Here is a 15148-nt window from a genome sequence, read left to right as displayed (position 1 = left end):
ATGGCGGCCTCCAGCTGGGCGCGCGCGGCCGTGGCCTTGCTTTGTGCCTCTGACCTGTTGCTGCTGCTGCTGCTGCTACCGCCTCGGGTTTGCGCCAGTGGGGACCCGACCGGAGCACCCGGCGAGGCTACCCGGCCCCCGCGAAAGAAGAAGGATATTCGCGATTACAATGATGCGGACATGGCCAGGCTCCTGGAACAGTGGGAGGTTCGCGGCTCGCGCACGCCCTCCCGGTTCTTTGCTCGGGTGCCCTCTCTAACTGACCCTTTACCCGCCCCTTGCTTTGGAACCTTTTTGATCTCCGTCTCAGTATCTTCTAACATCCCTGCTACCGATGCCTTACTGCCCGACTCAGGCCAGCCTTGACCCTCCGGATCTCTCCCTCAAGCCCTGGAGACCCCCTGCCCCGGGCTCTTCTAACGGTCACCGCTTCGCTGGTCACTCCCGCCCCGAGACAGCCTCTCACTCTCCGGCCCGTTTTCCTTTCAGTACCCTGGTCATTTTAGCGCAGCCCCTGTGCCCAGTGAACCCTGCGACAGGGGAGGGAGACCCGAAGAGCAAGGGCCCGGATGGCTTCCCAGTCCCCCTTGCTTGGTGTCGGGGTGAGTGGGTGGGTGGGTGAGTGGCGGGGGGGTCCTCCCAGCTGTGAGTTCTCCCGTCTTCTATCAGTAGAATTTCAGACTTCTTACTTTGGTATAATTCCTTTGGTCAGAGTTTTGTAATTTTGTGGGTAAATTTTTTTTTTTTTTAGGAGTGGATTCGAGGCATGGCTCTCTGTTTTGGAACCTGTATTTTTTCGTTTAGAAGAGCAATGATTTGCTTCTTTTTTTTTTTTAACCTGAACCCACTGGACATAGCTTAAGAGCGTGTTGTAAGCTTTCAAGATAAAGCTTATTGGCCAACACCAGGCTACTGACTTTCTGCCTTCCAAAGATGGTTGTCCACAATTGTTCTAGTTAGTTTGCCTGGCTGGTGGAGTGGAAGTACCAGGTAATATGTTTGGATTCTACTGGGGGACTCAAAACAACCCCTGGTAAAATGGAATGAGAGTTGAAGCCCCTTCATGCTTCCTGTGTAACCAACCAGGTCATGCCTGTAAAATGAAGAGGTTTTAGTGGATGGTCCCAGAGGTCCTGTCCTGTTCAGCCCTGAAGTTTTGTCATTTTATGACGACCGCTTTCTACTTTGTTGTGTAGCAGAGGAAATTGTCTTTTTGGCAGTGCACAGTGTAGTTCTAGTTCCTTGGGCGGCACCAACCGCTCAATTACGAACCTAAAGGGTGGTGGTGGTGCCATGGAAGCAGAGCCTGGCGATCTGCCTCTGTGAAAGACCACCAGGCCAACCTCATCGTCGTCAAGTGGATTCTGACTCAATAGCTACCCGTTGTAGGGTTTTTGAGCATGTCAGTCTTGACCAGGGCAGATTGTCTAAGCTTTCTCCCACAGAATGGCTGGTGGATGTAAACTGCTACCTTATAGGTAGCGGCCAAATGCCTGGGGGGGAGGGGGGAGGGGCAGAACTATGAAGCAGTTCTTATTCTATAATACACCAGGTTGCCATGAATCAGAACCAACTCATTGGCAGTGGGTAGTATAGCAGTAAGCTCAAGGGTTTGCTTGTTATGCGCCTTGAGGCAGGAATTTTAAAGGTGACACAATGAATTTGATTGACAGAAAGGAGAACTATTTTCACCAGCTGACAGACTGAGCTATGTGGATGACAGGTGGAGCGGGAATTTAGCTCAGCAGTCTCTTCCCCAGGCACCATCTCCCTTGCAATCTCCTGATCACTTGGATTCTAGTAAATGAAGCCATGTGGCTGTTAATGTGAAAGCATACCTGATGAGGAAATCCTCCTTTAGAAATGCTCAGTGCTTGGGCTAGATAAAGAATGAGGGTGCAATAGAGATGAACTAGGGGCCCAACCATTGGGAGCAGTAGCTAACAATAGAAGGAAAACCACAAGATGGAGTAAAAATTGCTGGGTGTTATTAAAAGAAAGGAGATGCTGGCTGTTGTGGGAATCCCTCGGAAGGCCTTTCGTGGAAGGAAGGCATTCCTAGTGGGCAGGGGGTGCCAAGGATGGGACGTCTGGGAACTGGGCAGAGGGGCCCAACCATTGACAGCCCAGCCTCTACAGTCCATCTGTTTGGCTTTAATCACTTAAACGCAGGGTGTTGGCCTGGGGAACCTGCGATGTGGGGCCTCTCTGTGCCTCAGTTGCCTCAGCTTCAGAGTGGAGGTCTTAGTGGTACCCACCTCTGTTGGTTTTTAAAATGATTAACAGACTACGTGGACGGAGTGTAGAATAGCGCATCTCAGTAGTGGTCATACTAACGTTTTAGGTTGGCTGGACCAGATCCTCGCTGAAGCAAAGTCGTGGTAGGCTAGGTTGACAGGACCCAGGTCCTGCAACACCTGGAGTGCAGTGAGGCGCCGTCCCTGGTGCGTAAGAAAAGGCTGTGTTGTCACCGATGAGCTGCTGTATTTCAGCCCATGGGACTGCACGTGGCAAAGTGGAATGGCCCCATAGGCTGTTCTAGACTGTCAGCAGCAGTTCAAAACCACCAGCCGCCCCGAGGTAGAAACATGACTCTTTCTACTCCTGTGAAGAGTACAGTCGCATAGGGGTAGTTCTACCCTGTCCTATAGCATGGCCATGAGGCAGAACTGACTAGTTGGAGGGTTTTTAAAAAGTCTTTGAGAGGCAAACTGCCAGGTCTTTCTCCCACAGAACACCTGATGGGTTCAAACCACCGACCGTTTGCTTGTGCCATCGGGCTCTGCATTAGCCCATATTACAATACTGAGAATGTTCTATTTAATCAGCCCCATAACCTCATCCCCAAATGTGCATTACCTCTTTCCAAGTGCACTTCATTTGCAGACCTGTTTTTTATAACTGCAATCATAGCATAGAAGGGATAACCTTTAAAAGTCTTCAGTTTTGGGTAGATGAACAGGGAGAGAACTTGCAGGCAGAGGCGACACCATTTCAAACCCAATATTGCCATCAAGTCAGTTCCAGCTGACAGCGACCCCACAGCACAGAGCAGAACTGCCGCTGTGGGTTTCCGATAGAAAGCCCCGTCTTTCTCCCCATGGTTTCGAACTGCTGACCTTGCAGTTTTCCGCCCACCATGCCATCCACTATACCACCAAGGCTCCTCTGTTTTTGTTTGTAAACTTAGAAACAAAAAGGCCCCCCTGCACCCCTGTGTAGGGTCACTGTAAGTCAGAATGCAGGAGAAGGATGAGCTTTCTATCGCTATAAACAGTGCCAGTCTCAGACACTCAGGGGCAGCTCTGCCCTGTACCAAAGGGTCCCTCTGAGTTGGCATCACGGGTTTGGTTTGGTTTTCTGGTTGGAATTGCCTCGCTCACGGCAGCGGTTTGGTCTGGGTCTTGGTTTAACCTCGGAAGCGGTGAGATCCTGGACAGGCAGTGGTCTTGTTTCTGTATTTGTACCCTCGCTGCAGGTGGCAGGCTCATTGTGGACATTGACTTCAAACCAGTGCCAGCACCTTCTCATAGTAGTTGTATTTTTGTTTTGTTTTCCTTTTCCTGTGGGAGAGGATGGAGCCCTGGTGCCGTAGTGGTTACTCATTGGGCTGTGATCCGCATGGTCAGCAGTTTGAAACCACCTTGGGAAAAAGACTGAGCTTTCTACTCCTGGAAACAGACAGCGACAGTGGGAAACCCACAGGGGATCACTGTGAGTCAGCAGTGGGTTGGGTTTGGTGTTTGGTGGGAAAGGACAGCTATCTCTGGGTGTTTTCATTTGGAGGGAGGCGGGAAGGCTGGAAGGACAAAGCCCTTCTTCCCCCAGAGGTGAACCCCAAATCTGTCAACCCTGCCGGCATGCTAAGCAGAGGCTGTGCCTCTGATGGTGCCTGGGGAGAGAAGACAGAACTCTTGCCCCAGTGTTAGAACTAATGTCCCAGTGGTGGTTGATTCCTCTGAGAGTACATTAACCAGATGGGATTGGGGGGCTTGGGGGGGGGGGCGGTCTTGGAGTCTGGGTCAGCTCTTTTAGCTTGTGACCTTGAACAAGTTTTTATCTTCTCTAATCCTTATCCCCATGTAAAGTGGGGACCTTTCAGAGTTGTGCAGGTTGAAGGTAATGTAAGTGAGTGCCTGGGGGCAGAGTAGGTACTCTTTGATGTCTCAAAAGACCATGCTCACTGCCCTGGAGTCCGTGCTGACTCTTGGAGCCCCCTGTAGGTTTCCCAGACGAGACTAGAAAGCCCAATCTTTGTCCTGCACTGCTGTTGCTTTTCACCAGCCGACCACGCAGATTGCCACGACCCCACGGGGCGCCTGCTGTAGGGAGGAGGAGAAGGAGTGTTACTGGTAGGGACCAAGAGGAGGAGAAAGGATTTTGTAGCGAAGCGCAACTGTGTACTATTGAAGTTTTCTGGCTGGCTGGCGTTTTGGTGAAGATCCAGGGCTGGCCTAGAACTGAGTCAGGGGAGCGTGCCTAGTCCCTGCCCCCCACCCCCCAACGTAAGAATTTGGTGTTTTTGAGCGCAACAGAAAGTGATAAGAAACAGATAAAATCACCCAACCCACCTGGGCCAGGGCATTCTCAGTTCATTGCCATCAAGTTGAATTCGGCCTTAGTGACCCCGTGCATGCTGGGTGGAACTGGCCCCAGGGTTCGTGACCTTTCAGAGGAGATCGCCAGGCCTGTCCTTCAAGGTGCTTCTTGGTGAGTCCAACCAGCCTCTGGCTAGCAGTCAAGAGCTTGGCCCTTTGTACTACCTAGGGACCCCGACTGAGAGCTGCACCGGGCAGTTACCCATCGGAGTGCTCCGCCTCCATTTTCCCCTGCAACTAAAACAAAAACATGAAATAGAAATGAAGGCTGCTTGGCACACTCTCTACCCTTACTTTACAAATGGACTTCCCTGAGGAATGCAGGCATGTGTCGTTTAACAGCTACAATAGTCCTGTGAACTAGGAGCCTGTGGGACTGGGCCCTTGTGACAACCCCGTGTTCTCTATCTCTGTATGATGCAAAGTGTCCAAGCAAATCGCTTCACGTGTGTGGTCCCGCCCCTCGCGTGGAGCTGTGGGCCTGAGCCCAGCGGCTGCTGCACCCTTCGGCTGTGCCTATCTCGATGCTACCCTTCGCCGTGGACACAGCTCTCCCAGCCAGGAAGGTGGGGCAGGGAGATTTGTTCCTGACCTCGTGGCGTTGGTGCCCCATCCTCCTTCCTCTGAACTGAAAAGGGTTCCACTCGAGGCTTCGGGGAAGATGGTGGCCCCAGGGGACAGTCAGGAATCCCCTCTTGGCCTGTCCGTCAGCACTGAGGACATCGCTGCCGTCAAGTTGATTCTAGTCCATAGCAGCCCTATGAGCTGGAATTATGGAACTGTGCCTGTGGGTTTCTGAGCCCACCTCTAGGAGGGTAGGAAGCCTCATCTTCCTTTCCTGGAGCGGCTAGGAGTGGTTTTGAATCGCTGACCTTGCAGGTGCCGTTCTACCTTATCCTATGGGATGGCTGGCAATGAGTAAGGTTCCAAGTCATAGCAACCCTATATTGAGTTTCTGAGGTTATGAATCTTTATGGGAGCAAACACCCTCAATTCCCGCAGAGCAGCTGGTAGGTTTGAACCACCAGCCTTGCACTGAGCAGCCCAGCGCTCCCCCTGCAGCCTCAGGGTTCCTTATAATGCAGGAGTGGGCAGTAGAATAGCCCTGTGTAACCAGTTGCATGAACAGTGTTACCCAGGGACTCCTGCTGCTGGCACCATGGGGAGCCTTTGAACTGCTAACTGCAAGGTCAGGAGTCAAACCAGCTGCTTCCTGGGAGCAAGATGAGGCTGCTCCCATCAAGATCTAGTCTTGGAAACCGGAAGGAGCAGTTCTGCACTGTCCTATGGGGTCACTATGAGCTGAGACTGACTCAGTGGCAGTGTTGGGCTTTGTTTTGTGGCTGTCATTAAATCTCCCACGCAGCCCTAAGAAGGAGATGCTGTTGCTACTCCCCGAGCTCCCGAGAGGAAAGTCTTCAGATGGCTAAGTAACTTGCCCAAGACCACACAGCTCAGGCGGAGGGGCAAGAACTGAACCCAGACCTGGCCTCCTGTTGACGATCGCCGGCAACCGCTCCTGCAGAGCAGAACAGGGAGAAAGCTGTGGGCAAAGCGGGTGGCGAGTCGAGCAGGCTGTGTGTGGGAGGAGGCCCCCCGCTGGGCCCAGGGTGCTAGCTTAGCTCTGCTTTGGGCGTTAGAGATGAAGAAAAGCCTCACAGAGCCAGGGGTGTTTTCCAAGGTTACACAGCTAGGTTTTCTTGACGCTGAAACAAGACCCCAGATGTGATAGTAATCTGGGTCACCTTCAAGCACTTCCTTAGAATTGCTTTTCTTAGCATCCTTTATTAACAGCTGAAAACACAGTCGGCTAGCGCCAGTGTCTCTGCCAGTATCCTCAGCCTCAGCCCCTCAGTGACTGGCAAGACCAAGTGTGAGCCATGGGGGCTGTTGTTTCCTTTGTTGTTTGTTTTTGGAACCAGCTTTGAGACATAATTTACATCCCCTACATGTGAAGTGTGAGTTTCATTGTTTCTTTTAGTATATTCAAGAGTTTGCAGCCTACCCTGCAGTCAACTCTAGAACATGTTCACCACCCCCGAAAGAAATCCTCTTAACCTTTAGCACCAGTCACCCTTCCTGGCTTCCCTCGGCCCCTCAGCCCCAGATTGGGCTGCGGATAAACCCGCCTCTTAGACCCGTCTGCTTGGGACATGCTGTTCCATGCTGCACCACATGCACTCTTTATCACACAATGTGCACTCCTTTGTGACTGGCTGCTTTCACCGGCGTGAAGTTGATAAAATCCATGTTGCAGCACGTATCAGTATTTTATTGTTTTTCTTTGCCAAGCGATACTCCCTTTCTGGAGAGACTGCATTTGATCTGTCCACTAAGGAGCCCTGGTGGCATAGAGTGGGGGGTGGGAGGCGCCCAGGTGGGGCTGCTTGGTGGGCTCCGACTGCAGGAGAAGGATGGCTGGATGTGTTCCCCAGCCAGGCAGTTGGACTGCTCTGCAGGTGGCCCTGAGTCAGAATGGCCTATGGAGCCTCGAGGCAGGCATGAGGCTGGACCGGCACCGAGCAGGCCCAGCAGCACCCCGTGCAGAGAAGGCCCAGCCGTGATCTTCAGACAGCTGGCAGCCCGGGAGGCCCGGGGACGGCTCTGCTCCGGCCCGCAGGTTGGCTGTGAGAGCTGATGGGTGCTGCTGAGTCAAGTATGTCTGTTGGACCCCTGGGGTGCACAGAGTCCTGCACAGCTCCTCACCTCAAAGTTGGTTTGAAAGCACCCAGCGAAGGAAGACGGGGCAGTCTACTTCTGGGGGATTACAGCCCAGAAACCCTGTTGTTGTCAGGTGCCTTCCCGCTCATAGCGACCCTGTGCAACCAAACGAGGCCCCTCCGGGCGGGGCCGGGGCCGTCCTCGCACTGGTCCTGATGCTGGAGGCCAGGGTTGTAGCCAGCGTGTCAGTCCATGCTGTCCAGGGCCTCCCTCGTCCTCACTGCCCTCTACAGGATGTCCTCCAGGGACTGCTCTCTCCTGACAACGGGCGCAAAGTTGGTGTGAGATGCAGTCTCGCCATGCCTACTTCCAAGGAGCGCTCTGGCTGTGGGTCCTCCCGGGCAGATTCCTTTGTCCTTATGGCAGTCATGGCCCTTTCAGCAGTCTTTGCCAGCAGCACAATGGAAACACATCAGCTTTTCTTGGGTCTTCCTTATTCAGTGTCCAGCGTTCACGTGCATGTGACACAGCACTATGGCTTGGGGGGCAGGCACGCCTTTGTCCTCAAAGTAGCGTTCTTGCTTTTCAACACTTTAAAGAGGTTTTGTGCAGCAGATTTACCCAATGCTTGTACCAGAGGGGCTAGCAAATAGGAGAAACGTTCCTGAACCTTAGAGTTAGCAGAATGCTGATGGTCCTCATCGGATTGTGGTGGGTTGTATCGGTTAGCTTTTGCTAGGTAACAACCTAGCCCAAATCTTAGTGACTTAAATAAGCCCAAACACAATGTGGTCCTCTGGTATCGGGCGCTTAGCCACCCTACATAGGGTTTCCAAAGCCATACATCTTTACGGGAGCAGAAAGGCTCATCTCCCTCAGATGTGCTGATGGGTCTAAACTGCTGACCCTCCGGTTAGGAGCCCAATGAGTAACCCACTGCTCAGTCAGGGTCCTTGGCAGCTTAACTGGCAGCCATTTATTCCACTCAGGGTTTTGTGGGCCAGTCTCATTTAGGCTTGCAATCACTGTGTGGGCCGAGGTCACCGCCAGCCGGGATGGTGTAAGATGACCTCAGCTGTGGGAGCTTATCTCTGTTCTCCCTGACCCATCCTCCGAGCCTGGTGTGAGGCGGTTCCAGGGCCCTGATCAGAACTGGCCCAGTGGGGTTTCTGTAGCATTTCATTGGCCAAAGCAAGACACAAGGCCTCCCTCTTGATCCAAGAGGCTAAGGAGCTTGCCTCGAGTAACAGCTTGTCATCCTGAGGGGGAGCTGAGTCAAAGCTTGTCATCCTGAGGGGGAGCTGCAAGGAAGTGGTGGGAAGTTCCAGCCATTTTTATCTTGCTCGTTTGTTTCTCTCCCAAGCGCGACCACAGTCTTCTGACAACAAGACCTTGCTGTCATCGAGCCCATTTGGATGCGTAGGGTACAACAGGGTAGAACTGCCCGTGTGGGTTTCTGAGCCTGCCTCCTGTAGACAGGAGTAGAAAGCCTCATCTTCCTCTCTCGGAACACCAGGGGTTTTGAACTGCTGGTCCCTACACCATCAGGACTCTTCCCTTATTTAACCAGGGTGGCGTGGATGAACCAAATGTCTCATAGGCCCACTTGACTGCCAACCTTCCACAAGTGCCTCCGAAGAAAGTCCTGGCAATTGAATTCTGAAGAACCAGCCAGTAAAAGCCTGTGGAGCACAGTTCTAGCCTTGACACGTGGGTCACCACGAGCCAGGGCCAACTCTGTGGCCATATTAGAACCCCAACTTAATCTCTCATGTTGTAACGGAATCCCCACATTAATTGCCCCAGTGGTAACCTGGAGGGCATTCTCCCAGCCCAGGGTTCAGTTCTAGACCAGGTTCTTCATAGATTTGCCAGTCCGCTTTAGTCTCCTTTAACCTGCACCAGTTCCCCAGCCACCCCTGCCTCCTCACCGTCCCGCCTTGTGTGGCGTTTTGCAGCACACCCTGTTGCATTGGCTTCCTTGGGTTATGGTTTGGGGAGGAAGACCACCAAGACGAAGCCCCGCCCTTCCTTCCAAGTGGTTTTTACTGGAAGGTTTGTTTGGCGCTCTACTGAGGGAGTTCGCTTTGAAGGCGGGTTCCTACAGTGCCACGTTACTGTTTTCCCATTTGTAATTCGTGAGTACTGGGCAGTGGTTGCTTTCAGACAGGGTGAATGTCCCGTGCATCAAACTTTGATCCATGGTTTACGTGGGGATTTCCTAGCTCCATCAGTCCTATAGTCTGCTGATGAGTTTTCTAATCGTGGTTTATTCATTCTTTCTTTCTGCTAGGATGGATACAATGCTGCTTACTTTATTGTCTGGGTTACAGTGAGTGTCCTTGGGCTACATGATTGTCGTTGTTTACTCTGATGCTCAGATGTATAACAGCTTGGCCAGGAAGAACCCTTCTTGTTGGCTCCTGTTACATTTTGTCCGGTCCCATGATCCTTTGAGCACTTCCGTTCTGAAGCAAAAAGACAGTCTAGGTTTACCTTCAGTTCTCTCTGCTCCAGCCCTGGGGTTGCTCTTCTCTCTGATATCCTGGTCCTTTGAGATATTCTTACCTAGCTTCTCCAAAAGAAAGAGTTCCTTCCGCTACTGTAAATTCCAGATCCGCAAGGTGGCTTTCTTCCCACTTCCGGTGGGTAACTTCCTTCCTCAGGAACCTGGCTCTCAGTAGCTTCCACACTCTGTGCTTCAGCCTGCAATTCACAGAAAGTAGCTTCTGAATTGCTAGTTCATACCATGGCAAAAGAGCCTGGTGGCATGGTGGGTTATGGGTTGGGCTGCTAACCACAAAGTCGGCAGTTCAAAACCATCAGCCCCTCCTAGGGGGAAAGATGAGGCTTTCTACTTCCCTGAGGAGTTACAGCCATGAAAACCCACAGGGTAGATCTACTCTGTCCTGTAGGATCGCATTCCACTCCATGGTGGTGATTTGAGTTGAAGCCACTGGGGAGGGGAGAAAAGGTAACTAGAATTAAATCTTGGTTTACAGTTCCTATATTTTACATGAAATTGATATACATGAAATCCACTGATCTTCACTGTTCAGTGCAGTGAGTTTTGACAAATGGACACACTCATGGAATCCACAGCCCTGCCCATCCTCCCAGAGCTTGCCTGTTCCATCTTACTGCCCTCAGTCTCAGCCCACCACCCCCCACCGCCGCGCTCCCTGTCCCCTAGGTCCATTCTGCCTGTTCTCGAGCCATCAGCCAGTGGACTCATGCATCTCTGCCCTGAGCTTTGTTGGACGACTCGCTGTGTGTCCTGCGGTGCTGCGTGGCACTTCTTTGTGGGCCGTCGCGGTGTGGTAGTCGTTACGAGCGTGATCACAGTGGGTAGACTCCTGGAGAGTGAACGGCTGTGCACAGACCCCCATCACCAGGAGCCTTCCTGTGCTTGGCCACCGGGCGGGGGTGAGAGAGAGGAAGTACTGCCTGGCACTGGAAGTTGAAAGGCAGAGAGAACGCTCCTGGCATTCCTTTGCCCTGCTTTTTCTACAGTCAGCTGCGACCCCCGCCCGCCAGACTCCGCTTCTGTACCTGCCAGCACCAGTGGAAAGGCAAGTTGGGGACTATGGGTTGATGCTTGCTTTTCTCCCCCACCCTGTAGAAAGACGATGACATCGAAGAAGGGGATCTCCCTGAGCACAAAAGACCCTCGGCACCGATTGACTTCTCCCAGATCGACCCAGGCAAGCCTGAGAGCATTCTGAAAATGACCAAGAAGGGCAAGACGCTGATGATGTTTGTCACCGTCTCCGGGAGCCCCACGGAGAAGGAGACGGAGGAAATCACCAGCCTGTGGCAGGGCGGGCTGTTCAATGCCAACTACGATGTCCAGAGGTAAAGCACCAGCAGCTTTCCTCGGAGCTGGATGTGCTCCGAGGCTAAGCAGGGTATAGTGCTTGCTTACCAAGGGCCCTGCCCTTTCCTTTCTTGAATTTCTTCTACATGCTCTTCTTCTTATTCAGCAGTCCATTGTTCCTTACACTCATCCAATGCAGTCCCTCGAGGTGCCAGGTCACCCCTTTTGATCTTCATTGGTTGGTTGTCTGACCTGAGTGTGAGTTTGTTTTCAGACCTGAAGGGGGAGGAAGGGCCAGAGCCATAGGCTTGGGGTCCCACCAGGCTCTGTCTGAACCAGTAAGGCCAATCTCTTTTATGATTTCGAGTCCCAGTCCACATGTTTTGCCACTTTACCGAGGACCTTTGGACGTGCCCCCTCTCTGAGCAGTTGGCAGTAGTAGCTAGGCACCATCTAGTTCAGGTCTCAGGGTTGTGCAGACGGATGTCCGTGTTGACCAGACTCACTGTGTCCACGGGTCTTGATGTTCTTCACTCTTTCTGCTGCATGAGGAGAGCCCAGTGTGTGAGGCCGGGTTGAAAGAAACAACCCCAGGGACACTCATGTCTGGGTAAGAAAGAGCTTTATATCAAGACATAAGCATCCCCACCCAGTCCAACACAAGTCCGAGTCTGGTCTATAAGGTCCCTCTTCAGACGCACACAGCCACATACAAAGCTGCAGAATGCAGGACCATCACACGCCCAGCTCCACCCCTGCACTGTGATGCCTTGTCGAGTGGACATGAAACAATGCCACGGCCACACCCACAGGTGCCCTTCACATGGCTGCTCACAAGCTTTGAAGACAGCCAGGAGGGTGCTGACCATCGTCTGTGGACTGTGACACCACTGGACCTTGGTGTCCCTGGGTCTATGGTCTCTGATGATAGCTTGGTTATCTCCAAGAAGTTTTCATAATCCTACACCCGCGCTCCACCACGTTCCACCACGTTCCACCACGTTCCACCACATTCATGGCTCTATCTGCAGTAAAGGTGAATGTGTGTACATACGTGCACTCCGACAAGCCTACAGGTATTTGTGGGTATGTGTTTCCACTCTCGCCCACACCTAGTCAGCCTGTGTCATCCGAGTAGCTGTGCCTAGACCACCGCTGTCTCAGGGTGGCCTATACTACACATCTGCCTCTATTGTTTGCAGATCTCCGCAGGGTCTCCGCATGTCTCCCCCTCCTCCCCCGGGAGCCTGCCAGTCTTTACAGGAGCGGGCAGCCTCATCCTTCTCCCGCACAGATGGTGGAGCTCAGCTGCCAGGCCTCCTTAGCCTAGCCTCTCAGAGGGAGAAATGAGCTAGGGTTTGACGGGTTCTTCCTGTCCACGTTTCTGCTCAGGGAGCACGCTCCGCTGTGCGTCTGTGTGCACTCGTGTGGCAGTCACAGGCTTGGCTGCTAACTGAAATACGGCTGTCGGAACCCACCAGCCACTCGGCGGAGCAAAGGCCTGGTGAAGGTTACAGCCTAGGGACCCTCTGAGGCAGTGTCCGTGCATCCAGGAGGGTTGCTGTGAGTCGTAACATTAGGAAACCTTGGCTAAAACCAAACTATCACAGTGAAGTACCAGTGAACGCCGGCTCACAGCAACCTCGACCTAAGGAAACTCGTCCTTTGGTTCTGTGTGTTCACGGCGAGTATTTCGAGTTCCTTCTCTTGCATTCTTGGCACCTCACTGCCCTGTGCTGACCGCGGTCACTCTCTCCGCAGGTTTATCGTGGGCTCCGACCGGGCTATCTTCATGCTTCGAGACGGAGGCTATGCCTGGGAAATCAAAGACTTTCTCGTGAGCCAAGACCGGTGTGCCGACGTGACTCTGGAGGGGCAGGTCTACCCGGGCAAAGGAGGCGGCGGCAAAGAGAAGAACAAAACCAAGCAAGAGAAGAACAAGAAGAAGAAGGAGGGCAGCCTGAAGTCGCAGGCTTCAAAGGAAGCCAACCGAGCTGGGAGTGTGAGGGAAGACCTGTGACGGCCGCCCCGGGGCGCACGGCGGGGAGCCTCAGGGCGGGCGAGGCCAACTGCGTCCTGCTTGAAACTCATCCCTTCTAGAAGGATGAACTCACAACCAGCTTGTCCTGTGGTCACTAGCAGAATAACCATTGAGAAGACAGAAATTTCCTAATGAAAATTGGGCACGGACAAGGTTTGCTACAGAAGTATTTTCAATGGAGACCTGAGTGTGTGGCTGGCTTTCCTCCCGCTCACCTCTGGCGAGCCCATGGTTCCCCCACGGGCAGCAGGGCACTCAGACCACTCCCTCTCCAGTGCACCCGCCCTGTCGGATGGGCTGCCGGCTCAGGGCTCTGCCTCTTTCCTCTGAGGCAAAAGGAGGCCACACTCTAGTCCGACTTCACGGCATCCATCATCGTGCCGAGAACTCCTGCGTGGTACCTGGCGGCTTGTCCGAGGTCAGCTCTGTCTTGTGCTTGCAGTGTAAATGGGAATCGTCCTGTACAGGGTGCGGCAGAGACTGGAGAGCCTGCTTTATTTCTAAGCCGTTTTCTTTGACGCCGGGCCTAAAACGGCGTCCGTCCATATGGTACTAACAGGACGTGCTGCCTGTTTTCGCAGCGCCCAATAGCTGGGGCTGCCTCTGAAGAGAAGAGCTAATGGCGCTGATGTCCAGGGATCATTTGTAAGAACTAACACTGCGAGCAATTTCCATTGGGAGCCTAAACAGTGAAATGTAGTATGTGCATGGAAGTGGATAATTTAAATGGGGTTGAGGGGTGCAGAGTGAGAAATGCCAGCTCCAGCCCTTTGTCCGCTGGAAGAGCCACTGTTAAAAAGAACATTTTTAAAAATACACTTAAACCAGCTTCTAGTGATGTGTGTTTCTTTGGCGGCGGCAGTACCTTTTCTGGTTTGAGGAAGAGCCCTGGGGAGTGGGCTGTGGTTCGGCACCTGGTTGCTCACAGGAAGGGAGGTGAGCTGGTGGCAGGCCTGGCAGGCGCTTCTGGAGAGCCTCGGCAGCGCTCCCAGCCTTGTTGGAGCCGTCTCGGGTACCGGTTGTGATCATTGTTCTTTTTGTAGAACTCGGACCTGCACCCCCTCCGCTCCCAGTTCTGTGCTGGGAGTGTGAGGTCTGCCGTGCAGCCCCCCAACCTCCAGGCAGTCCCGTTCCAGGTCCCAGGTCTGGGTGGCCCGGTCAGATCTGGTCCCAGCCAGTTCGCTTGGACCCGCCCAAGAGGAGGAGCGCTGCGCCTCCTAGCTGACCCCACTGGGGAGATAGGAGCAGTTGCTACAGCCATTTGATCTCAGGAGGAGAGCTGTCTGCAGGGGACCAAGCCGGAGCCAAGGTGTTTCCTTTAAGGCCCCTGGAACAAGCCTGCGTGTCCCCTGGGCTGTTTTGATTCCAGGGTCCGCTGAAGCAACCCTTTTCTTTTTTTCCCTAGCAAAGAAAACGCTACTGTGTTCTCTGTTGTAGGGAGCTCACGCATGCACAGGTGTGGGCACACATGGTTAATAACTGCTAGGGAGCTCACGCATGCACAGGTGTGGGCACACATGGTTAATAACTGCTAGGGAGCTCACGCATGCACAGGTGTGGGCACACATGGTTAATAACTGCTAGGCGTGGGCTCCTGGGCATGGAGTGGCAGGATCAGAGGTTGGGAAGAGAACCAGAAGTCTGCTCTGCTGTGGGCATGCAGCATGCAGTTCTGCCACCCACCATCGTTGCCTCTCGCCGTCATCCTGCGCTGCTCGGAAAGGCTTCCTGGAGGCCGTGCCTTCACACCTCCCAGCGCTTGCTCCGCCTCAGCGCCTGCATGCGGTCCTCTAAGCCTGCTTCTCTACATCCGTCCCAGTGACCTGCAGCTGCCACCAGGCCACTTGAGTCCCGAATCCCCGAGGCACGAGGACTGCTTGTGGTCGCTGACTGTACCAGCAGGCCCGCGGTCTCATTGGAAGCGTCCCTGGGCGATCTGGGGCCTAGAGCTTCTGGGGGCGCCATGGAGGGCCCGCTGTTGTGGGCGTCACCTCGGGGCTGCTGGAGGCCCCCCTATGCTGCAGCTGCTGT

At 53.5% G+C, this 15148-nt stretch overlaps 1 protein-coding gene and 2 long non-coding RNA genes across 3 annotated transcripts; 2 read left to right on the top strand and 1 right to left on the bottom strand.

The window, feature by feature from the left end:
• Nucleotides 1–13951, top strand: MESD (mesoderm development LRP chaperone). Its single transcript, XM_004708077.2, has 3 exons — nt 1–207; nt 10882–11114; nt 12838–13951. Exons 1-3 carry the CDS (start codon nt 1–3, stop codon nt 13094–13096), a joined length of 699 nt encoding a protein of 232 aa, XP_004708134.1. The 3' UTR covers nt 13097–13951.
• LOC123521256 lies at nt 230–902 on the top strand. Its single transcript, XR_006679726.1, has 2 exons — nt 230–602; nt 752–902. It is a non-coding gene; the product is annotated as an uncharacterized LOC123521256 (long non-coding RNA).
• On the bottom strand, nt 6850–10091 carry LOC123521255. The gene is made up of 2 exons (XR_006679725.1): nt 9828–10091; nt 6850–9727 (listed from the first exon to the last, which is right to left on the bottom strand). It is a non-coding gene; the product is annotated as an uncharacterized LOC123521255 (long non-coding RNA).
• Nucleotides 13952–15148: the final 1197 nt, after the last annotated feature.

This window comes from Echinops telfairi, unplaced genomic scaffold (genome assembly GCF_000313985.2).
Source record: "Echinops telfairi isolate 266 unplaced genomic scaffold, ASM31398v2 ScPeMD7_7;HRSCAF=31, whole genome shotgun sequence".
NCBI classification, from domain to species: domain Eukaryota; kingdom Metazoa; phylum Chordata; class Mammalia; order Afrosoricida; family Tenrecidae; genus Echinops; species Echinops telfairi.
The sequence above is the reverse complement of the archived record's forward strand: the minus strand, read 5'-3'. Positions and strand labels throughout refer to the sequence as shown.